Below are 27,213 nucleotides of genomic sequence, written 5' to 3' on the forward strand. Positions count from 1 at the left end.
TAAATTCCTCTCCTCCTCCCCCTCGTCCTCCTCCTCCTCCTTCATTCTGTTCTCCTTGCCCCATTCCCTGCTTTTCTCCTCAATAGGTTCCAAACCTTTTTTATCCACCTGCCTCTCACTTGGCCTGGAAAATAGGCCTGCCCCTTCACACAGTCTACTGATCTGTCTCACCACCTCAGCCCTGTGGTTGCTCAATCTATTTCCCTGTGTGCGTGCGTGCGTGTGTGTGTGTGTGTGTGTGTGTGTGTGTGTGTGTGTGTGTGTTTGTGTGTCTGTGTATGTGTGTCTGTGTCTCTCTCTCACACTCTTTGGTCTTTTTCTCCTCTGCCTGTCGTTATTCTCCTCCCTCTATACCCTCTGTCTGCCATGGGATCCCTTTGCACCCTGTCTCTTTCTCTTAGTGGGGCAGTATCAGGGGGTCAGAAGGGGGCGGCAACTGGCCATGGGGATACTGGGGGGGGTCCTTATCGCAGTGACAGCGTGAAGAGCATGGTGACAGAGGGAGTGAAGGCCGGGAGGTGGCAGACCGTCCAGGGCCACATGCAGTCTGGAGGACTGAAACCCAGCAAGTGAGTTCGGAACCCGAGCCGAAAAAGCAAACATTTCAGTCGCCGTGCAGCAGAATAAACACCTTTCCACGGCACGACATTTATTCTTACAAGTTCGCGCCTTGAATGAATCCATTCAAAATAGAAACAGGGAGAGCGAGGTCAAGTTCAGCAGGGGAGGAAGGTGCAGCTTCGATGACAGCGTGATGTAAGCGTGTGGGCACAGCGCAAGGTGTGAGTGCTAGGGAATGTAAACCTCATCATGAGAAGATAACAATAGTTCCTCGAGCTGTATCACACTGACTCAGGCCTCCAGCTGACACATGCAGAACGGCTGCACAGTACAGCTTTGTGCACAGAAATAGTCTCATTTTCGCACACTAACTGAAATAATGCACCACACGCTGGCAGCCCCCCCACCCTCACCTCCCTTTAATTAAAATTTAGGCTGAAAGACGAACTGTGTGTTGGTCACTGACTGTCTGTACCCACCAGCCATGACGCATGACATCACTGGGGGTCTATATTCAGTGTGCTGCAAAAGACGCAGCTAACTTTCGGTACTTTGTGATTTTTGCACCTCCCTTTGGCACTCCATGTGTGGGACTTCTTCCTCCACAACACATTTACGCTCATCACTTCCTCACTCCTCGTTCCCTCCTTCTCTCCTCTTCTCATCTTTCATTTTGCCCCTGTCTATAATTGGATTCTATTTTCAGGCCGCTGTAAGTGTCTATGTCTCTTGTGTTTGTGTCTCGCACCCCATTTTCTCCTCCATCGTCACCCTCTTCTCTTTTCGTTGCCATCTCCCTCTCCCTTTTTCCTCTTACCAGCTAAAGCCACTCTACATATTCTCTTTTATTTTTTCCCTTGTTCCGCCCTCAAAACATTGAACTCTTGCAACACCTTTCACTGACCTTTTTATCCTTTTATTCGTGACTGTTAAATGTGATGTGTGTCGTGCTAAAAGCTTTATGCAAAACTGTGTTAGGTGAAGTAATGCAATGCGGAGTAAACTGCCCCTAACTGATGTGAATAGCTCTCTCATGACCTAATTCTGGTAGTCTGGGTTACACAGCGATCTGAGAAAGAGGAGGATATATTTAGGGAGTAGAAGAAACTAGAAAAAAAAAGATGATGACATGTTTGTGACAATAGAACCGACAAAATATACAGTAGCAACGAAGTATGTATAACATACTCATGCAAATACGATCATATATGATGTGTGACACATCTTTATGTTGTTTGTGACATTTTAGGAAAGGCAGTGAGCCAATAAAACAGCATTTATTAAGGGGAGGAGTGAAAAATGAGAGGCTGGCAGAGGGAGGGAGTCGTGCTGTAGAACTTGGTTGGCTGTTCGGATGTCTCTAGAGGTGCGCCGCATATTTAAAAGACGAAAAAGACTTAGAGAGAAAGGAGGAGAGTCTGTCAGGGATGGGAAAAAGTTGACTGACGAGTAGAGGAAATGGTGATCTCTCATCAGACCAAAAAACCCTCGCTGACGAGGCCAGGAAGCTGCAAAGCCACGACCCATCCGTCTCGACGCGGTCACGTGGCACAGAGCCGTTCCACGCCCGTGCGGACAGTGCACATCCGACCGCTGGCACCACGAAACACACCCTCATGCAAACAGCACGCTCAAACCTCGCGGACGTACAGGGTGCACACACGTCTGACTCAGACGCACAAGACTACCTCACAGTCTACACACTGCTGCCCGGCGCAGCCCCATGAGCAGTACACAGCACACAGCGATCACTCAGGCTGCACCTTCTACTGCTATTTCTGCTACTGCTGTTACTGCTGCTGCCTCACGTTGCTCTCTTTCTCTCTCCTCCTCCTCCTGTCTCCACCTCCCAACACTCCTCCCTCTTCCTCTTTGTCCTCTAATACCACTCTTCCGCCTTCCTCGTCCTCCATCCGTCCATCATCAACTTCCTGTTTGGATGAACTTTCCTGTATTTACCCTGATGTCAACCTGACTTCTCCTGCTGTGCCTCCCTACTGCCCTGTGCCACCTTGTCTCATCCCTGATGATTCTTTGCTTTTCTTCTTCATCTCATCACCTGACATCACCACTCCTGACCAACTCACCTCCTGCCACGGCTCCTCTTCTAAATCTTCTCATTCCTCTTCTACCTCTGACTCCTCTGCCCCTCGTCATCATCCTATTCTGTGCCGGCCGTGGCCTTCTTCACGCTCTCTTTCCTCCCTGCTCCTCTGCCCTCCCAGCTTTGGGGATCCAGTCTTATCCTATGCTTCCACTTTGGAGCACTTACCCTCCGGGCCGGCCCGGCCTCGGACGCTGCTGCGCCAGCAGAGCCTTCAGCAGCCTCTCATCCACCCGTCAGGCCCTGGTCTCTGCCATCCCCCCACCACATCCCAGAGCTTGGGACAATTACACACTGCACCTGGACAGCCTGGGGGAGGCGGGGGTGCTGGGAGAGGAGAGGGAGGTGGCAACAGTGGTGAGGGTGGGGATGCAGGTACACGAGGTGGTCCCCGGGGTGCACGGGGCGGTGCAGCAGCGGCAGGTGCGTCTCGCTATAGGGGAGGTGGAGCAGGAGGGCGCTCGCGTGCCAACCCGGGCAGCTGGGATTACATGATGGACCAGATCCGGAATCGTGGGCTGGATGTCAAGTCCTTCCTGTGAGTCTCTATAACTCTTCATTCATGCTTTAAACTAGCGTCACTCTGCTCAGGCCTCTGTCTAAGTGTATTACAGTATACGCTAGGTCTTTCAGAGTTATTGTGTGCATTTGTGTTCTTTACTGCTTGACTTAGTGCCATTGAATAAAATTGCTTCTAATACATCAGTAAATAAGTAATAACTTAATCTGCTTTTACCTTTATGAAATATTGTTCTCTGCCTTTTCCCTTCAGGTTTTTTCTTTCAGTCTGCATCTGATATCCAGGGAAGGATATTACTTCTGTCTGTCAAAATTTGTACAGTGCGCGTCTATATAAGCGTATGTATAAGTGTGTGTGAAACTGTGAGTTTCAGAGTCGAGTTTAATCATTGCTTTCACTGCTACTTGTGGTAAATCTGACTGCTGACAAGGAGATAGTCTCTCTTTCTATATGTACATTTACAAAGGCAATTCAGACAATGTTAGAGCTGATCATGCTAATGAAGCTTAATGCAGATGAGGAGACAAGAAATTGGCTTGGATGAAAACTCTCTTGATCATGCTAATAAGGGGTACAGTTATGAATGTAAATAGCACCTTTTCTCTTTATTTGCTGTTATGTATACTATGTGGCTCTGCAGGACACGGATCAGTGTATGTCTTTACCAAGTCATCCACCCACTTATACTAAAAATACATAGTACATATTATTTATTGGGTACATATAGTAACTCGATATGGCTCCTGAAAATCCTAGAATAATGAGTCTTCTGATCATGTAGGCACAATATTTCACCCCTCGGTTGTAACAAATTAAAAGCTTTTTATTGTGCAGTTTGTTAGAAAACTATTATTCTAAATTTAGACTGAATGCCATGTGCAAGAAAAAATAGCAAGGAGGTATGACATATTGGAGGCCATTTCGCTCCCATTCTGTGGCAAAATTGTTAAATGTTTACGCTGCATGCTCTGCTAAACAGTAACATCTGTTTGGATGGCATTCAGCCTGTCTGCTGCAATTGTGGTTACAGGACAGCGCTGCTGGTGCTGGTTCAGAACATTCAGAATTTGGTCTCATTAAAAAAGTCACAATATATTTTACATTCACTCCTTCTCACCCAATTAGATCATGCTATTTCTGAGCCACCCTTTGGATAGCTGTTAAATATCTGGTTTTGGAGACACACCAGTGGGCCTAATCCATGTTTCATGAGTGTTTGCAGCTAAAATGGCACCTTCTTTTTCTTTCATCATCTCTGTATAACTGCTGGTTGTGCTGCCAGCCTGCTCACGTGTGCGGGACCGTGTGTACATCACACAGCCCACATGTCACTGCAACACTATAAGAACAGGGGTTAAGGAGCTGTGTGTAGATTTGTGTTAACCCTGAAGCATTGATCTTATGTCACCGGGCCCATTTCCTCTACAACATATTGGTACTTGGGGGTGGGGGGGTGGGGGTGAGGGATGAAGGGATGAGCAAGGACACTGCCAAAGTAACATGTGTTTAATGTGGACTGAATCAGTTTTACACTAGCCTTTCATCATCTGTTTCTTTCTTCTTTAAAAAAAAAAAACATGTTATAAAGCCTCTCTGGTGTTTCAGTATAACACTAGCTAACGGAGCACCAGCAACGTAGCACATGCAGGCACCAAGGTCACTGAGAATATTGCTCGTAATAGTCAGCTATAGGACTCATCGTTGCTAATGTGAGATTGAGGTCATTGTCGTTGTATCTACTTTGCTGCAACAGGAACACCTCCTATGGTTGATGACAGAGCGGTCTGGTAATAGACGTGACCCATTGTTCAAACCGGTTAATTTCAATCTTGGCCAGAATCCTTGTCCTGATGAATCATTGCTGAAGGAATGCGTTGATGTCATTGACACAGATAGTTGACTTTTGGAGCCGTTTGACCACATGGCTTTTTTGTGGCTTTAAATCGATCGTTTATCCCAGTGTCTGTAATGTCTTTTCTAAATGGTCTCTCTCCTTCCCAGTGCTCAATGGCTCAAGCAAAGTGCTTTAACAATATTGCCCATACAGTACTTAAAAGTGATGAGAGTAGAGAGATCCAATAAACATCATACCTACAGTATCTACAGTATTACTGCATAGACCATGTTATATTATTCAGTGGTTCTCAATGAGGAGTACAGGTTAATTCTGCTGATAGTTTGAAATATTATGACAGGGACTCTTAGCTTTGTATGCCTGGAATGCAATATTTATATCAGAACCACTATAGACAAAAGAAGACTGTACACTCGCTAGCCACTTTATTAGAGACACCTTGGATTGGATTGGTCATTATTGAAATAACATTTTTTTTAATGTGATTATAAAATAACTTTTAAAATACATCCAGAGCCACCTTATTAGGTATACGTTGGTAGTACTGGGTTGGACCTCGTTTTGACTCCAGAGCTGTCTTAATTCCACTTGGAATAGTTTCAACAAGATGCTAGAAACATTCCTCAGAGATTTTGGTGAATGCAGATTTGTCGGCTGCTCATCCATGATGTGAATCTCTAGTTTCACTGCATGCCAAACATACTCTACTGGATTGAGATCTGGTGACTGTGGAGTACAGTGAACTCATTGTCATGTTCAAAAAACCAGTTTGAGATGTTCTGAGCTTTGCCACAACTTGCTGGAAACAGCCTCAGAATAATGGGATGGACATGATCAGCAACACTACTCAGGCAGCCTGGGGTGGTTAAACAATACTCAGTTGGTACTAAGGGGCCCAAAGTGTGCCAAGAAAATATGCCCCACACTTTTACACCACCAGCAGCCTGAGTTAGTGATACAAGGCAGAATGGATCCATGCTGAATGTTGTTTAAATTCTGATCCTACCAGCTGAATATTGCAGCCTGAGTTTCCTGTTTTTAGCTGACAGGAGTGGCGCCTGGTGAGGTCTTCTGCTGCTGTGAGGTCATCTGCTTTATGGGCCCTCTGCATGCCTTAGATAAAACAATTGGTTATTTGAGTTGTGCTTGATTTCCAATCAGCTCAAAGCAGCCTGGCCATTCTCCTTTACGCATGACATCAACAAGGCATTTTAAGACACTAACTGGATTTTTCTGTTTTTCAGATCATTCTCTATAAACATTAGAGATGGTTGTGTAGGAAACCCCAGTAGATTGGCAGTTTCCAGCCCATCTGGCTCCAACAACTATGAAATATTAAAAGTCACCTTCTTCCCCATTTTGATGCTTGGTTTGAGCTTTCAGTAGGAGGTCTCTATGATATCTAAACGCCTGATGGGGTTGCTGCCACGTGATTGGCTGATTAGACATTTGTGTTTATGAGACGTTTAACAGATGTACCTAATGAGGTGGTCAGTGAGTGTTTATTTGGGAGGATAAATTCCATCTAGGATGCCCCCGCCCTTCCACTTGTACGAGACTAGCAGCAAGACCCCCATACAGAACTGAGCAAGCATGACATTAAGTCAGGCAAAGTATAAAAAGGAGGATTTAGGAGGAGGTGGGATGCAAAGTGGCTTGGACTTCTGCAGCAAACGTAAGCAAAGTAAAGCAACTTAAATAATGTTCTCTAGGTTAGATCTGCTAGTATGACAGATATAGCAAAGGCACTGGCTGATGTGGGCACACTTTGAGCTACCACGGTGTATCGTGAATTACAAAAACAATCAGAGGCGAGTATCACCAGATAACGAGGTACCTCAGTGGATCTGAATAGAATAATCTAGAATAACTGATTCAAATATATTCAATATATTCATATTGAGTGAGCTGTAACACCAGAATGCAAAATGTTTAAGCTGAGTGTATATAAAACTAGCAAGAAAAAAGGCAGAGAGGTTGAAGCAGACAAAATAATAGTTATTATAGAAATAGAAATATAAAAAAAAGGAATTGATACATTTAGCCAGCAGTAATGAATATATGAATTGAAATCACTGCAATGAAAAGGACTATGAATACAGTTGCTGGAAAAATGAATACACGTGTGACAGATGGTGTCAGGAACTCATGTTAATGTTAATGTTAAAGGGTTACTAGACATAAAAGTTTTTAAACTACTGGTGTATAAAAGGGAGATTATTAAACAGACTTAACAGTCCTGCAGTAAAAGCCTTCGACGGTATGCGAGAAAGATGAAATTGTGAAGTTTAGGGTGATATCTCTCTGCGGCTTGGCAGCCCCATATATTTCTTTGCCGAGATATTGTAACACAGCGAGAGGCTTAAGCTATAGAACCGTGGGTGTGGATGACAGGAAGGAGGCAGTGATGAGGAGTCAGAGAATTAAGTGCATAGGGGTGAGGGGGAATATGGTGGGTGAGGGGGGTGGGGTAAAAAAAAAGGGCGAAAAAGGGTGGGGGGGATTTGGTGAGAATCTGTAGCACAGTAGAGATGATGAAATGAGAAGAGTGCAGCAGTGAGAGAGCCGTGACCCAGAAAACGACACACACCGTGCACCTCAAGATACTGTATCGCTCAAATAGAAACAATTAGTCCAGATCTTCTTAATGAGGCTTAATTAAATCTTAACTCTGGAGAAAGACGCCTCGCATGTTCAGTGGGAAAGGTGAATGTGGAGGAAAAGCAGAAGGCAGGTGAAATCACTAGATAAATGACAGTGTGTGTGTTGGGGGTGTAGTGTTTTTTGCCTGTGTGACGTGTGTGTGCGCGCACCTGTAGACACCTTATACATGCGTGGAAGCTGACGTGCAAACTCCTGAATATCACATCCATTAACAATCATTACCCAGAGTTTCCTGATGTATTTGCTGTCCGACGGCCTGTACCCGCTCCCGTTGAAATCATTCGATTTTTATCAGTTTGGCCTTTCACTTTAAGGTGTCCTCTTAATATCCTTCCCTGGACTGTGCGCTTACTTTGTGGGGTTTTATGTGGAGTTGCAGAGTTCCTCTTTTATGACCATTTTCTCCGTCGCCGCTTCTGCTGTTTGCTCTCGTATGATCTGTTGTTGTTTTCTCTGCCTCTGAATTTTCAGCCCTCGCTGTCACCTAAAATGACCTCTCCTTTTTCCTCTCTCTCCCTGCACCTCGCCTTTCTTTATGCTCGAACCTTTTGCATCTGTTCTCTTTTTCCTTGCCTCTCTGTCTCTCTACCTCTGTTTCTATCTATTTTATTTTATTTTATTTTTTTATGGGGAGCCAGTGAAGGAAAGCTGGTGGTCCTGGCTTTGGCCATTGGTGTGGCAGAGCAAGATGACTTTGCCAATATCCCTGACCTGCAGGAAACAGCGCAGGCAGCACCACCGCCACCAGCCAATCAGGAACCGCCCCCTGAGAAGAGGTACCAGACAATGTACTAGAGCGCTTGTTCTGTGTGTGTGTGCTTGTGTGTGAGAGAGAAAATTGGCTGCAAATGAAAGGATGTGAAGGATATGCTATTGAAGAAAAATGAGAGGTGATTTCAGAATCTAGGTAGAGGAGGGTAGTTTTGTTTGTAAGTGTTTTTGGTGAGTCACTGCGTTGAAGTCTATTGTGTCATAGACCTGCGCCTGAAATAGCACCAGAGCTCAACATACTGCTACAGAAATAAAAATGAGCGCTAACTACGCAACCAAATGTAGAAAATTTCGCCGTAATGCTTTGATGAGTGAGGAGATAAAACAATTTGGGTGTTAGCTGGAAAGCAGTAATGAGCTCATAAATCACAGCAGTGAGATGCTCACTGGTACTCTACTCTTTTTCTTTTTTAATCTTTGGCTTTTAGCGGTAAAATTTCAGCCAGTCAAATCAAACAGTGCTTTCTCATGCCAGTGTACTTTTTCTTTCCTTTTTCCCCTGACCACGATAATTATCTGCCTTATTGCAATGACGTTTTTCAGCACCATTTTCATCTCTGTTTGCTTGTCTTCTCACTCCTGCCTTTCAGAGACCTCCCATTGGTAATTGTCTTATTTCCTTTGTATTTTTATGCCTTCACTATCCAAGTCATTTCTGCCCCGTGTTCTTTCTTCCCTCCTGCTCATTAGCTGCCTTCAATCACCCTCTGCCGCTCTGAGAGTCTCGTCTCTGCAGCTCCACCGAGGGCCCAGAGAGCCTCCTCATTATTCCACAACATGTTAGTCACTTACATAAACATGCTGCTAAAAATAACCGCTTTCTTTGCCAGCCAACTTAGACACTAGAAGCCAAAATATTTCCACTCATCTATAAGGATCCACCAGCCTTGCTCACCGTCCCCCAGTCTCTTGAAATAATTGGGTTTGCATTCTGTTTAGGAATTGGACCTACTTTTGTGAAACAATTTAAGGCTAACAAATGAGTACAGTGTGAAACAAGCAGAGCGTTTTCAGTCGTTGGACGGCCGTTTTCGATTGTTCACAACAGTGTCACAGAGAAATCCTTGATTTGGTCCAGCTTTAGGCAGACGCGACACACTCGATTTCCTCTGCAGTCCAATTAGGCAGTTTTAACCTCACTTTGATTCTGTGACAAATGGGCGACAGTGTGCAGATGCATAATATGACACACACCTTTAAAAAAAACGGCAGAGGACGGCGGACAAATTCTGATGTACTCGTCACACCAATTATTCCTCATTCACAAGTGTTTCATCAATTTGACACGTGATTTAAAACTAGAGCTCCATTACAACACAGATGGTAACTGTTTTCTTATCTGGGCTGCACAGCCGCAGTGCAGACATGCACATGTGCACCATGCAGCTGCTGACATTTGAAGGACCTCTTGTGTCTTCAGGGTCATGGAAATAGGCCTCCCTTAACTAATAAGTTCCTTTATTTATCATAAGTTTGCTTTTAGAGCTACTATAGCCACCAGCTGCTTTGTCTACTGGTTTTGTTTTTTGGCCCTGAGCTTTCTGCGACCACAGAGTTACAAACAACCATCAAAGTATCCTTTGAGAAGAAATGTTGCTTCTTTTTTACTAATATCAAAAGTCTCCGCATTGTTCACAATTATAGCCTGAAACGCAGCGAGCCGCAGAGGAGAATGACTTCCTCTGTAATTTGTTGTGTGCATTGCGTCTTGCCTTTTCAGCTTTTTGTGTTCACACCTCTTTAAATGAGTTGTGAAATCCACTAAGAGACCAAACAGCGCGTTTGTCGCTCGGGCCAGCGTGTGGTCAACAGGATCCGCCTTTATTAGCAGACTGCATTGTACTGTTTCCTGGATTTAATTTCTTTCACTCAAATAAGAATGACTGGTAACTTAAAGCCCGTGAACACTGGAGAACTGGAAGCAAATAAACAATTTGACTGTAATTGAAGCTTTAAAAGTGTTGACCTTTTAGTGAGCCTTCTGCTGATATGTCATCTAATTCCACTTGAGACTCTCATGGTTTTGTTTATTTCGTGTAAAATTGCAAATTGCAAATTTTAATGAGTGATTTAGCCACACTCTAATTGGCTGCTAAATTTAGAAGCTTGAAAACCCCCCAACATACCTCAACAGTCTATTAGAAGTGCAAGTTGTAAGCTTGCTGGCAGTGTATAGTTCCTGGTGGTGTTAGTGCTGACTTCACAGTAAACGTGATTGAATCAATTACACTCCTGGCATATTGCTCACTCTGAAAGGGGTTCTCAAGCCAAAGACAAAGGCACGCTTTCATTCGTCTCTCTTACCCTTCACACTCGGTGTTTCATCACAGTCTGTGCATTTAAACATGTGCTCGTGCCCATCATTCATCTTCACCTGCATTACTCATGCTACCCCGCATGAATTTATTTACCTAAGATCTGAAAAACATGTCACTGGCAAATGGCTTCAGCCAAACATCGAGCCTCTGAAGTTAATGTGAATATTTTATATATCCGTCAAATGGTAACGGAGTCAGTGTTAACATCAAAGGGAATTCTTTGTGCTCCCCACGAACAGAGAAGAGCTGCCGTCTGCACAACTGATATTTCATGCCCTACATTAATGAACCAGTCAGTTTTTCAGAGCAACTACTGTAAATAAATGTACCCGAGTAGAGAGCTACTTTCGACTGCTCCCTTGTTCTCAAGGGGTCACCACAGCGGGTAGCGCCGCATGTCTGATTTGGCAGATTTTTACGCCGGATGCCCTTCCTGACACAACCCCACAGGGATTTGTGTATCCTCCTGGGATCGAACCAGCTAGAGCTTTAATTTTGTAGACTCTTGTTTGTTTGAGTAATCTTATTTTATGCTGCTTTTAACGTACAGTAGATACACGGCCCTATAAAAGGTTTTCTTTTTTTTTAAGGCCTGCTTGGCCACAGACGCATGTGAGTTGTTACTACTTCCATCAAAATTGCAATACATCTATAAAGTTTTTCTATAAAACTATAAAGTTTTATTTGAATAACTGTTTGAGATTAAAATGGGGAAAATGAATAAATATTTTTAGATATAAAATTTAGCTCAATTTATTTAAACAAACAAACAAACAAACAATGTCTTTTTTATTAAGAGGTTTAATTTATTTAATTGTAATACTGATTTAGTTGTTTTGCTTGTTCTAATGCTGTTTAACTGGGACCTCATTACGTTTTGTTCCCTTTTCGCCTGCCTCATGTATTGGAATGACAATAAAAGATTCTATGCAGTCTTCTGGAAAACTAAGGACACCCAATGATTCAGTAATTTGTAGCGCCAACTTAAAAAGCAATATTGAAGCAATGGTTTTCTGTATGACTATCAGTCTTTAATGGCATTGTGGAAGAACTTTGGCCCACTCTGTACAACGTTACATCCCTTCATTGAGGTTTTTGGGCATTCATGTATGCACAGTTCTCTTAAAGTCCCATCTGAGCCTCTCAGTCAGGTTGAGGTCTTTCATTGAACCTTGATTCTTTTCTTTTCATTCTGTTGTAGATTAACTGCTATGCTTGGGATCATTGTTTAGCTAAGTTTTAGCTGTCAGACAGATGGCCTCACGTGCTCACGTGTGACTCTAGAATACTTTGGTGTACAGAGGAGCTCATGGTGGACTCAGTGACTGAAAGGTGCCCAGGCCCTGTGGTTGCAAAAAAAAAAAAAAAAAAATCCCAAATTATTACCCCTCCACCACCTTGCTTCACATCTGATATGAGGTGCTTGATTTCCACCGTTATGGCTAAGAATACGACTAAAAAGGATTTCTTCTGGCAACCCTTCCGAACAAGCCACACTTGTTTTGTCTTGTCATGAAATTGAACATTTAACATGCTAGCTGAGGCCTGCAGAGTCTGAGATGTAGATCTTAGGTCTCTTGTTTTTCTCTGAGAACTGCACCGTCTGACCTTGGGTTGAATTTTATCTGGGGCGTTCACTCCTTGGAAGACTGTGTGTTAACACACACCTGAATGCTCCAGACCAGGCAACAGTTAAAACTTCTGCTTTCATAGTACTCCTCACAGTTGCTGATGATCAATTAATCAAGTGCTTTAATTAGCAGCACCTGTCTGCTATTTACAGAACCCTATTCATTCCTGTGGAAGCAGGAATGGTGTACTTAGTTTTTCACAGGATTGCAGAGATTCATTTGAAATTTAACTTTTTTGTAAAATAATGGATGCCAGTAATGGAAGGTGTATGTACAAGTGGTCACTTTGAGCCAAAGGCTCAGGCTTCAGATTCTAAATTTGGTGTTCTTAGTTTTGTATTATCTCAGTAAGAGTAGATATCCCTAATACACTTATATGAGGCACACAGATCTGGCTGTGACTAAAGGAAGCCCCACGTCCCACTGTTCAAACCTTCTGTTTGCAAGGGACATCCAATTAGAAGAAAATTGACTTGAATGGGATGTGAAAGGCAGTCAAATGTGCATTTTTCTCACTGTGAATAGGCTATGAATCATGTGAATCAATCAATAAACTGTAGAATAAAGCTATCCCACTGCCGTAAATGAATAAAAATAGGGGGTTGGAAATGGGTATAATTGATGTATTTAATCACAAGCCTTTAATTTTACCATTTTTCTTTTAAGTGACCCAGTCTTTAAAACTAAGGTTTAGAAACCTTACACAAAATATTTCAAATTAGCCAGCTACAACCGAATGAAAATGTTTGTGCTTCACTATCAAATAATAATGTGAAAGGTTAACACATTTGTGGTGTATTTCAAAAGTTTGATTTAAGTGCTACTTCCTTTTATGGTGAAGTTTTTTAAATTGCTCCCATACTATATTTAATTAATTAAAAGATCCAAGTGCTTTGTTCACCACTTTAAACAGCAGTGCTCCTGGTCCTGCAATGCAATTAGCCAAGCAATCTTATTAATGGTAAAATGTATCTAAAGTACTTAAGACACAAACATTACTGAGGCTTTTCTTTAAGCCATCAGCAGTATGTTAACGGTCCATTGCTGCTTGAAGGCAATCCAAACATCCCACTGGCCATGAGAAGGTGTTGAAGTGTGTGAGATTCTTAATGCTTCCTCACTGACCTTGTGTGTGCGATGGCTGGATGAAAGTGCTCTCCGTGGCCATTTGTTTATGAAGTGTGGCAGGAGCAGACTGAACTGCACCACAGCTGGTGTTAGTCATGTGGACTTTCAAACCAAGGTTACAGAACAAGGCGGGGAAAGAGGAAGTAAAGGTTACACGATAGACTATCAGAGAGAGCAACTACAGGTTTTAAGATTGAGTGTTGCTTTAATTTTGGGGCGAGAGGAGGTCGCACATGCTGAGATGTTTGCGGTCCAGCCATCCATAGGTTGGACTTCTAAGAAGGCTTAATTAGGATGTTAGAGTGGCTTGTTTATGCCTCATTGGTCTGCACTCACAATTCATTTGCGACTCAGTGAACATATACTGTAGGTTCTCCTCCAGTGTTGCTATAAAGAGAAGGCACAATCCCAGAGAGTCTCGAATCTAGATCTCTCTCTGAGCAGCAACTGCACAGCCCAATGAGGATGGAGGCTCAGGATAAAGGGGGCGGGCTTTACGCGTGTGCCACATTAACATTCAATCCACTTGCCTGTGGTCCTTCAATTATTCATCCATGCATGTTACATCATTTTGTGTAAGCCAGTGGAGTTGTCTTTTTTTCCCTGAAAACATCTCTCTGATATTAATAGATATAGATGTGTATTTCTCTGCCTTAAAGACACGATGCACTCAGTGAGATTCTGAGTCTCTGTTAATTGCCAAGTGGGCTATATATATATGTACATATAACTTCATAATTTATGAGCTTATTACGTTGCTTAAATTGACATAAAAGACAAACGCAGTGGATGGCGGTTAAGACCATTTACCCAAATCAATATAAGTGTGCGTTTGTTTGACGCTGTGAGTGTGTGTTTGTCCTCTAACCACATTAGCCAGAGTGGGAGGAGTTAAATCTTTATGTGGTGGAGGATTGTGTGTGTTTAGGCTAATGTAACGACAGGGCATCCTGAGGTCACAGTTTATCATTTTAATGGTCGTTATTTCAGGCCTCGTTTTCTTAGAAAAAAAAAGGAGATATTACTATAATTCAAGATGATATAATTTGCACGTGTGTTTGTACATCAACATGTAAATTGATTATGCTGCGCTCTGCTAGTCTGACACAGTGCTCCTCCTGTGACAAGGGCTTTGCAGACCCGACTAATCAGCACAGTCTTCGGGGGCTCTGGCTAAGACTGTCCCCGAAGCTTTGGCTCCCTGCGGCCACTGTGCTCATTCATGCATTACAGGGGGAATGTAGAGATGCATTCAGTTACATGCTGGGGGGGGGGGAGTCGATCGCATTAAGGCAAAACCCTCCCAAAGAAACCCCCAAAAAAACCACACACACAAAAAAACTCGGTCACAAAGAGATGAGGAGGAGTGCTTTCATCTATCCATCCATCCATCCATCCACAGGTCAAGGGAGGATGAGAGAAAATTCAAAGTGAAAATCCATCTTCCTTCAATGAGAGTAGCAGGAGGGAGTACTTATTGTACTGAAGGCAGGGCTGAAGGCAGCACTCTCGCCAGCAGGTACAGGCTGCTACACATGCTCATCTCATTCATCCAGATAGATGGATGGCGTTTGGGGAGACGAGCTATTAGGAGCATTAACCTGGGACTCTTGTGTTCTGCCTCAGAACAGGTGGCACATATGCGGCAGCCTCCACCTCAGAAGCCAATCTGCGAAGCTAATCGAAATTTTAAACATTTGGTAGATTCGTGTTTGAAGTTATAATGGACCGTTAAAGCGGTTTTATTATTTTGTGTTGCTGATATTCCCTGGATTGATAGATTAGTTGTTTTAATTAAGCTCTGAGGCATGAATACTAAAATTGCTGAGAGTTTTGGGATGCCATAAAGGGAACCGTGGACTGTTATAGGTTAGGTAGAGACTAGGCTCATCTTTCGATTTGAAAGTAATCATGCTTGCCAGTTTTTTAGTACCTTCAGCACTTTATTGAACATTAAAAAGAGAGAAACTGAAGCTCGGGGAAGTAGCATGTTAAAAAGTCAAAATAAAATATATATAAAACAGTACTTACTTAATAAAAATAAACATTTGGCAGTGACTGAGTGCCTTTGGGTTTTTTTTTTCTATTTCCATTTGGAATTCAGTGAAAGAAGCAGAAGGCAGTATTTAGTATTTAGCACCTCACTTGTTGCTCATTCCTGAAATGGGATTTCAGTAAATGATGCTATTTTAGGCTAATTTCTAGTTTCAACATGCAGGAAGTAATTAGTCGTCAGTGAAAGCATCCATATTTATGAGACTTTTTGGTTGTAGCTTGAGGGAAGAAGCAGGGCCCATATGGAATAGAAACAACAGAACAAACTTACACTAAATGTTTTAGTTTCACGTGTATTTTATGTCTTATGAGAAATAAATGTCTCATACCATGATTTACTGATGAAAGAGTTCCAGTTTATGGAAGACCAAAGCTGCTTAAAAGAAAAACTAATTTATAAAATGCAGAATAAATTAAATATTATTTTTTTAAATTTCCTTCTGTATATTTATTCATCTATTAATAGTTATTTCTCTTTCATTTTACTTATTCATTTAATTTAATTTATTATTTTTAATTCATTACTTTATTCATTATTAATTCAAACTTTTTTAATTCAATATTTTCATTTCTTGATTTCTTTCTCTATGCCATGCTTCAGCATGCAAATATGGAGGCTCAAAGTGTGCCAAATCTGTCCCTAGTGGTTGACCAGCACCAACAGAAATGTTAATAAAATATTTTATGAAAATGAAAATAAATATATTTATATGAATTCTAATTATATGTTATATATTTTAGTGCATTTACTGGATTTTTTTTAAAATATCAAACTATTTGTTATTTTTTATTTTGGCAGTTCTGGTCCTCCACACCCTTTTGCATTTTTTTATGCAACACAGTTATAAACAAACAGTATGCTGTGCAGGAAAAATGAGAAAGCAGCCACTTTCATGAGTAAATGATAGTATGCGGCATATAGTTTTTACAACATTTTCTTTTTCACATAGGGGACGAGTGGCTGAGTCTAGTGTGAATGTACCTGTGTTTCATGTGGATAATGAGTTATGTAAGCAATGCACTGTTGTGGTTTTGACTGTGACTGAGCCTGGAAAGTATGCCCTACCTGTAAAGAATGACAGATGGCGGCTATGAAATTGAGCATATACATTGAAATACATCACTTCATGGTTTCAGGTGAGCGTGTTTGCTTGAGTGTGACATGTTTGCAGAGGGGTGGGGAGTCTGAATGTGTTTTTTAAAAAAAAAAAAGAGGGGCTGGGCTGGGCTCTCTTTTTCGCGTCTCTCTCCAGCCTAGAAGTGGAGTGTCTTTCTCCCCCTTCCCCCTCTCTACGAGCTGCTGGCCCTCGGTCAGGTAACAAAACAGGATAGTATCACAGGACGGTGAAACCCAAAGTGGCCCCGCCTGCCTCCATACGTCTGTATGTGAATGTGTGTGTCTGCGAGGCTCTCACCTGTACCTGTCATATATCCTATACCTTAACTTCTTTGTTCTCAGTGTGTTTGCCTGTTTGTTGCACTCCTCTAAACACACCCTTCCCTTGCGGCCACTCCTAACATCCTCTTGTCACACACATCCCAAACCCTCATATGTATGGTCTGTGTTTCTAGAGTCGTTGCTATGCCAACAGCCCACTTTCTGTGTCTTAGCTGTGGGAGAATCTGATCTGAGTCTACTCTGCCCCCCACTGGATACTGTAGACAACTGCAGGCTTAAATCATGTCAACCACATCAACCCCCATGGGGTCAGAGGGAAAAAGCATTGGCACCAAAATGTATCAGTTGTAGTAATGCCATCTGCCACATTTAATATTGCCTTGCTAGAAATTGAATAAACTGAAACCAATCACTTTCAATACACAATGAGATGTACGATCTGGAAGCGCTAACTGATCCGCAGGCCCAGACGTTTCTTTAAAGCAGCCTGGTTGCAGGGAGCAGAGGACCACCTCAGGTGCTGTAGAGCAAGCCTTATAGAGCGGCCATTCCCCTGACAGCAGTAGCTCTTACCTGAGAATGCACTGAACCCCTGAATGAAGCATGAAGGAGAATGAATAATTGAAGACGTTCACTCCCCCATCGATAGTTGGGAGGTGGAGGAGGAGGGAGGTGCCTTGCTTTACTTCAAGCCCTAAGAGTCTCCCTTTGCTTTAGACTTCTTGAGTAGATGCTCATGTTTTAGGTGTAGTGTTTTGCGCAGCTTTTTGATTCTCTCAAACTCATTGCCTGCAGTTTAGAGCCAGTGCAGAATAATAACAATAAAAGCAATAATAATCAGGCAATATGGAAATGCAAATACCTCCCTTGGCGACTAATACAACTAACAGCAATTCATAAGCATCCCCTTCCCTTCCTGAAATGGTTAACATCCCTCCTTCCCCCCCGTCTCACTCCGGTTCCTTTGCTGGTTGAAGTGATTGTTTGCTTGTCTTGTTTGCTCGCCTTTTCTGTCTGTCTATTTGTCAGTATATTTTCCTCTAGTTTTGTCCGTGTGTTCTGCAAAAATGTACACATTATTGCATTCAACATCAATTGTCATCCAAATTCGAAGCTTAGTGGGTCCAGAAAAACAAACAAACCAAAAAACATCCCTCGAAACAAACTTGGTGAAAAGCTCGACAGAGAATGCTGGCCGGACAGACAGACTTTCTATGGGCTCCTTGTCTACTGCCTGTTCAAGGCATTGCCTTCACTCTCCGAGTGACAACTACTTGCATATAACATATATGCACATGTAGCCAATGCCAGTTTGTGCTTTGGCCCCTGTGTCCCTGGTCCACACTTTTAGAGTGTTGCTAAATGGTTGAAAATTCAGGTTAGTCTTAAAATCAACTTTTATCATTTGTAGTTCTCAACTTAATTTCTATCAACACCCTCTTTTGTAACACTCTAAATGTGCTTTTCCTACTACTTGTTCCTTTTTGTGTTTTTGGTGGTATTATCATTTCGTGTGGTATATCGACTCCTTATTTCCCCTCTCTCTATATTTTTTGGTTCTTCTATCGATTATTTTGAGCTCTCCATGCAGAGAATAGTGCTTCTTGCTCTCTTTTTCCTGAAGATCAATTGTATTTATTGTCTTTTTCTTTTACTCTCTGTGTTCTCTCTCCTCTTTTTTAGCATGTATGCCCCTTTGTCTCCTGTTAAAGATATTACGTGTGCATAGCCTTCTTTTTTTGTCTCTTATTCTTTGATACTTATCAGACTGACCAAACTAAGCCTCTCTTGTGTTTCCAGGCTTTCCTTCCTTCTTTCCCTATCTTTTCTTGCAGCTCTCTATTTCTCTTTAATGTGCTGGTGTTTGTTATTTTTTTCTCTTACTGTTCATACTATTAATACTTGCTATCTCTTCTAATACAGATAAATAATTTTCAGCTTGCTTTTTCTATTTCTCACGTTCCCTTTTGAACCTTCTGTCTTATCTGCAGTCCTTATGATTTCCATCCAGTGTTAGTGTGTGTGTCCTCTCTGTGTCTGCTCATTGCTTTTCTCTTTCTCAGTGTTTCTGTTCTTGTTCTCCTTCTCGATTCACTGTTTGTTTGTTGGTGTTTCAGTGTTCAGCCTCTCCATGTGCCTTGACTAGTCATTTATCCAGTGCTGTTTGTCCAATGCGTCATGTTATGCAGGACTTTTGCATCTGACTCTCTTTTCTTGTGATATCTGTTCACACTTCCTTTAATCTTAAAATATTTATTCTCTTTAATTTTTTTTGTCTTCTTCTGCTAATTTCCTTTTTTTTGTCCACTTTGTGATTCTTGTTTTCTCGATGTATGAACATAGTGATTTTTCTCCCAGAATGTTTATCCCACATGTTGTTTTTTAAACAATACTCATGACAAGGAACTAAACTTCACATCTATTAACATCTGTACCTAAGAACCAGCTGTTCCATGGCAGATTTCTGCACTCACCTTTGTTTTTATAAAACTTGTGATGTTGGTGCAACTGAGGGAAATTTAAACACGCAAAATACTTTACAAAGCCGTGTAATGTCTGTCCTGTTAAACATCTGGTCATCTTCATGTTGCTATATATGTCTGTCTACTGTTTTTAAAGTAACGTCATGTTGCTATATATGTCATTATACATGTGTGTCCTGTTAAAGTTGTCATTTGTTAGTTGTCAAAAGACTGAGCATAATTTCTACCAGGATGATTAATCGGATTGTGTCAATAAATTTAGTGATTCTGTTTTATGTTTTGTCTGAAAATGTCTTTGTTTTGGGTTTTTTTTTAGTGGAGGTAACTTTCTTGTAAAGATGTGGATGTTTGCCAGGGTGGAGCTCTCTATATATAGTCATCTCAGACTCCAGTTTTCCTCAAACACCACTTGCCGCATCAACTGTCCTCAGTTCTAGCGCCCGCCATTAATCTGTGGAATCTTTGGCACATTTTACTTGGCTTTGCTCATGAAAGCTACAGAAAAAGCAGCTTGAAGTGACATCTATCCAAAGTTAACTTGGACCACCATCGATTGTTCCAGATAGGCAGGTTTCAAGCGTTAAACAGGTGGAGGTTGGACTCCCTGGGTGCTCAGACATTCTCTCTTTCTGTAGATGAATTAGCTTCACATGTCCTCGCTGTCTTTTCTTGCTTTCAACCTGAGCTTTTCTTTGCAGAGGCAACAAGCCAGCCAACAGCCCCAAGGGCCAACCTCCTGATGCTGATGGCCACTCCTCTGTAACCGACCTGGCCAACTCTCTCACTGGAGACATGGTGATGGTAAGACAATGTCCCACTTCAAATCCATCTTGCTGTCTATGATATGATTGGTCTATAACCTGACTTTTACTGTTTAGGCTGCTAATTTTCAGTGAAAGGAAGTAGATTATTTTTTCCACCAGGGCAAGTTAGCTGGTTTCTACTGAAGATGTAAAGAACTCCCATAGAAGCTGAAACAGCTGGCAATATTATTATTAATAATAATTATTGTACAAGCTCAATTTATATGGGACTGAGTGCCTGAAAATCATACTATAGAAAAACTATGTTGGGCAGTGCAAAAAAGTAGCCCATTTAACAGTGTCAGAAAAACAATACTGGTGTAAAAGTAAGCTATATCAGTCCATACACTAATAAGTAGGTTTTTCGCTGTTAGTTTGGGGCTTTTAAGTAAAGACCTAGATTGGATGGAATTTTAAAGGTGGATCCTTTGGTTTTTGCTTTGCTTTAAGGACTGGTAGTAGACAGTTTTCAGTTCATGTTACAGGCTTTCTATAAAAGTTGTAATCTGCAAGCACCATTTGAGAAAGGGATGCATTATCCCCTGTTCTACTTTCATAATTTTATTCTGTAAAATATCTTTGATCAGTTCACTGTCCAATCCATTCAATCCATATTTATCTTATATTAGACTTAGCACAGATCCTCATATTATCTAATGCCTAAAAGAAGCGGTTTCAGCTCCTCCCCCTTTAAGGCCAACCTCCCTTTAAGCTTTTTCAATTGGCTGTCTGATGCAAACCGAAGATATGAACAGCATATGGATGAGGCTGCTGCGCTCGCAGTCAGAATTGTGTTGCTGAGATGGTTATATTATATTCTGACTGATATTGTGCAAAGTAAGGAGTAAAAACATGCTCTGAAACCAAATCCATCCACTTATCCAAAGTAAAGAGAGCAGTTATGTTACAAGTTTGGTTCAGCCACATTATGAGCAACCTGATCTTGTCATCCCAATTCTTGTTTTGTATTGAAGAGCCTCATTAGAGCTGTCACCTGCAAGAGTTTTAATGATGAATCAGAAAGCTGATATGAGTTCTACCTTATCGGTTCAAGTGAGTGTCTGACATCGTTAATAAAGATGTCCTTGAAGATTAAAGGAGTCTTCATGGTGTCTGTTGTTTTGAAATGAAAAATCCAAATTCTTTAATATTAGGGTGTCCAAGTACTTTTGGCCACATACCCAGAAGGTAATTCTCAGTCACCAGGTAGGGCACGTGTTGCAGTGCTATGGTAAATCCATACACAGGTTAATCTAAAGCTGGCAGTAAGGGAGCTGTAATAGAACAACATACAGGCAGTTCCTACAGTGACAATCAAACGAAACAGGCATGCAAGGTGACTCACGCTGTTTGATAAATTAGACTTGGAGAATTTCACACTTTCTCTGCTTGATAGTCCATAATGCCATATTGACATATTGCTGAGCGAGTCTTTGTCACTTTGAAATTGTAGCCCTGGCCTCGGGGAGCAAAATCAACAGTTTCAAATAATGCTCAGTGAGACTTTGCCTGCATAACACAGCTTTACTTTTTGTTAGAGGTAACGGCTGCACATAGTGGCTTTAATAAACTGGTGGTTGTTTATCGCCACTCAGAGTTCTCAGAATTCTTTGTTCCAATTTATGTTATTGTTAGAAAGCGAGTGGGAACGGGAGAGGAAAAAATAAAGGACAGAGGCAGAAGGTGGAGCTGCAGGGAGAAAAGAAATGATTGTAAAGACAGCTGCAAGTGCAGAATGCCAACCTTGAGCTCTGCTTTCCTGCCTGTTCTCTCCAAGCCTCTCACACAATGCTCCCTCTTTCCTCCTCTTTCTGTTTGTCTCCCGCTCTCTGCTCCCCTCTCTCCGGCCGTTGCTTCCATCAGATAGTGGCCTTTTAGTGCACAGCAATGATAAAGCAGTCAGAGTGGCTGTGAGAGAGAATGGGTGGTCTAAAGCTCCCCTATCTCCAATCTGAGCACCTCCTGCCTCTTAAGAACATTAGTAAGGAAATTAAGCTCTCTCAGTCTTCTTAATGTCAGAACAATCCCTGCCTTTGAGCAGCTGCTTTAGCACACCGTGATAGAAACGCAGCCCTAAAATCTCCTCCCCTCACAGCTTCTCTCTGTCAAGGTCTGTGTGTGTGTGACACCAGATCTGTGCCCTTGGATTGAGAGTTTCATGTGAGTGGCTGCTGCTGCTGCTGCTGAATATCTGAGCATTATAATTATTTGTCTGCTTTTGTTGCCCTGCAGCTGTCCCCAGGTTCGGAGGATGATGAAGGGCCCATCAGTGAAAAGCTGGGTCGGATCCAGTTCAGCATAGGCTACAGTTTCCAGAACACGACCCTCACAGTCAAAGTTCTCAGGGGCCAGGACCTCCCGGCCAAGGACTTCTCTGGCACCTCCGACCCCTTTGTTAAAATCTACCTACTGCCTGACAAAAAGCACAAGCTGGAGACCAAGGTCAAGAGGAAGAACCTCAACCCCCACTGGAACGAAACCTTCCTGTTTGAGGGTCTGTGTTTACATACTGGAATGTTCTCACTAAATATTTTCCATCACCTTTTCCAAATATGCTGCCATCTGTGGTTTGATTGGGACATCATTGCTTTCAGTTTGATAGCCTGAAACAACAGAAAAAACTATAAATCTGTCATGTACAATAACCAAAAGTAGTAACACTTTTAATTGCGTGTTTATGTAAAATCATGTTGCACATTTGTAAGAAGCTGAGTCAGATAACAAACAAAAGCTAATCAAATATAACCGTCATGGTCCTGGGTCTGTGACCCAGTGTTTATGTGTTTTTGGTTTAATTAATATTCTTTGATTTAGTTTTATTTATGATTCAGTTTTCATTGCTCTTCCTAGTCTAGTCATTTATATGTCTAGTTCTTAGGTTCTTGTTCATTTAATCTGTCCCCTTGAGAATAACACCCCCAAAAAATGGATAAAACAAACCAGAGCAAACAAGTTGGAACATGAAGTACGAGTCTGTATACACACTGGGATTGACTCCTCAATAGGACACGACTGGGGACTGACCACAGCTGGAAAAATGGTAAAGTATAACTAGCTTTCAAATTAAAACAGGAAATATTCAAAAGATGCAGAAAGCTAAATGAGATGTAAAAAGGGGGACAAAGGCACTAAAACATAGAAAGATTTGCAAGGCAAGACGGCGAAACATTGAGGTTGCTATGAACTTTGGGAGGAAAAGATAAAATCCAAACAGAAATTAAACCTAATCAACACAACAAACCAATGCTCAAAAACATCACAACAACCTGGGACCATGACATTTGAGGGGGATGAATTCTATAATTAGGGCTTTGGATAGCTGTAAACCAATTTAAATCAATAACTGAACATTTAGGGAGATTTGGTCATTTGCTTTCTTGCTGAGAATAATGCTAGAAGATTGAGACCACTTAATACTCACGCAGCCAGGAGCTGCTTCGCTTTGCATAAAGACCGAAAACAGGCACGAAGAGATAAATTCAAAAGCTCCATTTTAAAATGTAAAACTATTGCTTCAAGAATATGTGTCTTTTTTAAATAGTCACGGCAAAGGATTCAGATTGCGCAGTGCGATTACCGAGCTGTTACAAAGAGCTGTCTCTCAACACAAAAAGAGCATTGTGGGAGATGTGTGAAAACACATAACGTGTGAAACTGCAACAACATTTTTTTGCATTGATAAAAGCTCCAGTTTAAGAAACTGCGGAAATCATTCTGAGTCGAATAATAACGAATGCTCTTGAACACTGCAGAGGTTTCGTAGCAGTCGCGCAGATGGCAGTGAAGTGTCTCATTCCTGTATGATTTGAATTGCTTGTGAAATGGTAAAACAGCCAAAAGTAATGTTCAGAACCTTTTACAAAATCAGAACAATGGCCTGTGCTCTAGGAAAAATGAATGAGTTGGCTGTTTTTTTACTGGAGCCTAATATTACTTCTCAGCCAAAACCATCCCTCTTTGCACTGCTGCAGATTACACTGGCCTTCTTCCCTCTCTGTGGTTTAGCCCTCACCCTTCAGTGTTTTCTGTTTCTGTCTCTGTTTTAGGCTTCCCTTATGAGAAGGTGAGAGAGCGCACTCTCTACCTTCAGGTGTTGGACTATGACCGTTTCAGCAGGAATGACCCCATTGGAGAGGTGTCAGTCCCCCTTAATAAGGTGGAACTGGGCCAGTTAAAGACCTTCTGGAAGGAGCTGAAGCCCTGCAGTGATGGCAGTGTAAGGAAGGGAGGGGTGACCGCGGGGTCGAGCCGCAACGTGCGGTTTTATTAAAACACGTGTGACAAATTTGTTGACAGTTTTCAGCATGTGAGCTGGATTGACATATTTTTATTTTTGGCGGGTGAGCCACGTGCTCGCCCATGCCTGCCTGGGTGCTGGATGGTCTGTGTTTGGCACAAGGAGGTTAGAGCAGAAAGGGCAGTGATATAAGATTACACAACAAGCTAGTGAGTAGCCTGGAGTTTGATATTCCCTGATGAAATCTGATATTAGTCTGGGTGATTCATACTCCGCTGTGTTTGTTTGCGTGTGTGTGTGTGTGTTCCTCAGGGGAGACGAGGAGACCTGCTGGTGTCTCTCTGCTATAATCCCACCGCCAACACCATCACTGTGAACATCATCAAAGCACGCAATCTCAAAGCCATGGATATCGGGGGCACCTCAGGTATACACTCCCCTTTGTTTGTTTAGGCTCTCTTTCTCTAAGCATTTCTCAGCAGCTGGAAGTCCTTCCTGACTTTGGAAGCTCTGTGCTTCACACAAGGCTCTGTCTCTGTGTTCAAACACTCACTGACTCGTCTGCTAACAGGACGGTTGCTGGCCACCGTCGATAGCTACAGCAGCAAGGTGACATTACTTCAAGCGTCTCTCCATTGACCTCCCTCTTTCCTGTCCTCTCTTTCTGTATATCTATGAGGATCTTCAACCTCCTAGCCAAATCTGTGTCAGCTCAGTCTGGTTGCTGCTAGTTTTTAAAGTGTCCTGTCTCGCTGTGAAATGCTCTCTGTGGCATATTTCTTGTACAATTACAGCTTCCCGCAGTAGTAGGACTGGTGGCTGGTAGTATGACAGAATCTCACAATGCTCCAGAACTAGTAGTACAGATCCCAGGCCCTATTTCCATAAATACTTCCTCATTTGTATGTTTCCTCGCTCGGGGGATAAGTTGACCTTGAGCTCAAACGAGGTATCTGCTTCCCTGCTGCCTTTTCTGACTTTTAACAATTAGGAGGGTAATTGCAAACCTGACCCTAAAAAAAAAGAATAAGAAAAAAAAATCACCATGTGCATCTTCATCGTCTCGCTCATGTAAACCACCGCACTCTGCTTCCACGCTGCAGATCCCTATGTGAAGGTGTGGCTGATGCACAAGGACAAGCGTGTAGAGAAGAAGAAGACGGTGGTGATGAAGCGCTGTCTCAACCCCGTCTTCAATGAGTCCTTCCCCTTTGACGTGCCCGCCCATGTGCTGAGGGAGACTACCATCATCATCACCGTCATGGATAAGGACAGACTCAGCCGCAACGATGTTATTGGCAAGGTAAGGTTTCACAGGTGCCGTCTGTTCAGGACGTGCAAGCCTCCTTGTTACAAAGTCTGAAACTGCAACTGATTAAAAGTACTTTCAGGGAACAAGCAGTCGCTACCGAGGTAGGTCAGCTTGTCATTGCAGTTTACTCTGTGACCACGGCAATGACAGAGAGCACACCAAGGAAGATAATACAGTAATTAATTAATGAATTATACACTCATACATTATTCACCAGCAGCGAGCAAAACAATCAATAAGGAGAAATCATCCAGGAGCATAATGAGCTTCAGGCTTTGATTATCTGGTGAGGATCGTGTCACCCTGCTGGCCGTTTTCCTCTTAACGGAAGAGCTGGGTTTGTTAGCTAATAATTCACTCTCTGGGTAAACAGATGAGAAGACTGTTACCACTCTCATGTCTGTCCTTTGAAAATATAGCCACCAGATGGTTTAGTTTAGTTTAGCACACAGACTGAAAACTACGTGCCATTTTGATGTGGATTTATGTGCCAGACTAATTTCATGGCGGAGCTGAGAAAGTAACAGGTTCCAGGCAAAAAAAAAGGAAAATTTGCTAATTTAGGCAACAGCAAAATGCATTTTACCTTCATCAGTTATGCAGCCTGTGTGAAAGCTGAGACACTGTTCTTTCTTCATTTCATTAGTTTCCAACTCATTGCAGCTTTCCAGGCTCTCCTCGCATGTCAGACGTTGCATGCACAGAACGGCTCTCTTTGCAAAGGTGTTGTCATGACTGAGTGAAGCCATGAGAAACTTGAACCCAAAATGCACGTGAGAATGACAAAAAGCCATTACTTTAACATTTATTCCCTCATCAAGCCTCTGCCTTTTTTCTTCCCCTCTCTCAGATCTACCTATCGTGGAAGAGTGGACCAGCGGAAGTGAAGCACTGGAAAGACATGCTCGCTCGGCCGCGCACTAATGTCGCCCAGTGGCACGCTCTCAAGGCCTGATCGCACTACCCAGCTTCCTTCATGGCCCCTTCCCGTCTCCTATCCCTCCCTCCTCCTCCTCCTTCTCTCTCTCTCCTCTCTATCTCTCCCCTCCTCCCACTCCTGTCCTTATGCACAAGACTGACTTGCTGCCAGGCTGCGAAACACGGGTACAATTAGCCATCTGCTCTCTTAAACCTTTAAAGTCCTTTTCTCTTTTCTTTCAAGGATCTCAAATTTTTTCTCCCCGACCCGTCTCTTGTGTTCCCTCCTCTCATACAGCCCCATCTCAGTTTCCGTGTCTCACCCCTTTGCCAATGGTTCCCCTGTTTCTGACTGTCTGTATGTCCGTCTGTCCGTCCTTATGCACTTTGCCTGTGGAGGTCTGATAATCAATTCCTTTGCCGATCCCTTAGTTTTGAACTGCACTGCAGCCCC

The 27,213-nt window shown here is 42.5% G+C and overlaps 1 protein-coding gene across 1 annotated transcript; it reads left to right on the forward strand.

The window, feature by feature from the left end:
• Positions 1-1,883: 1,883 nt before the first annotated feature.
• On the forward strand, positions 1,884-27,050 carry syt7a (synaptotagmin VIIa). The gene is made up of 8 exons (XM_026175742.2): positions 1,884-3,203; positions 8,343-8,480; positions 20,188-20,290; positions 22,525-22,786; positions 24,339-24,508; positions 24,842-24,956; positions 25,633-25,832; positions 26,692-27,050. Exons 1-8 carry the CDS (start codon positions 2,020-2,022, stop codon positions 26,794-26,796), a joined length of 2,277 nt encoding a protein of 758 aa, XP_026031527.1. The 5' UTR covers positions 1,884-2,019; the 3' UTR covers positions 26,797-27,050.
• The last annotated feature ends 163 nt before the right edge of the window (positions 27,051-27,213 follow it).

This window comes from Astatotilapia calliptera, chromosome 7 (assembly GCF_964374335.1).
Source record: "Astatotilapia calliptera chromosome 7, fAstCal68.1, whole genome shotgun sequence".
NCBI lineage: Eukaryota > Metazoa > Chordata > Actinopteri > Cichliformes > Cichlidae > Astatotilapia > Astatotilapia calliptera.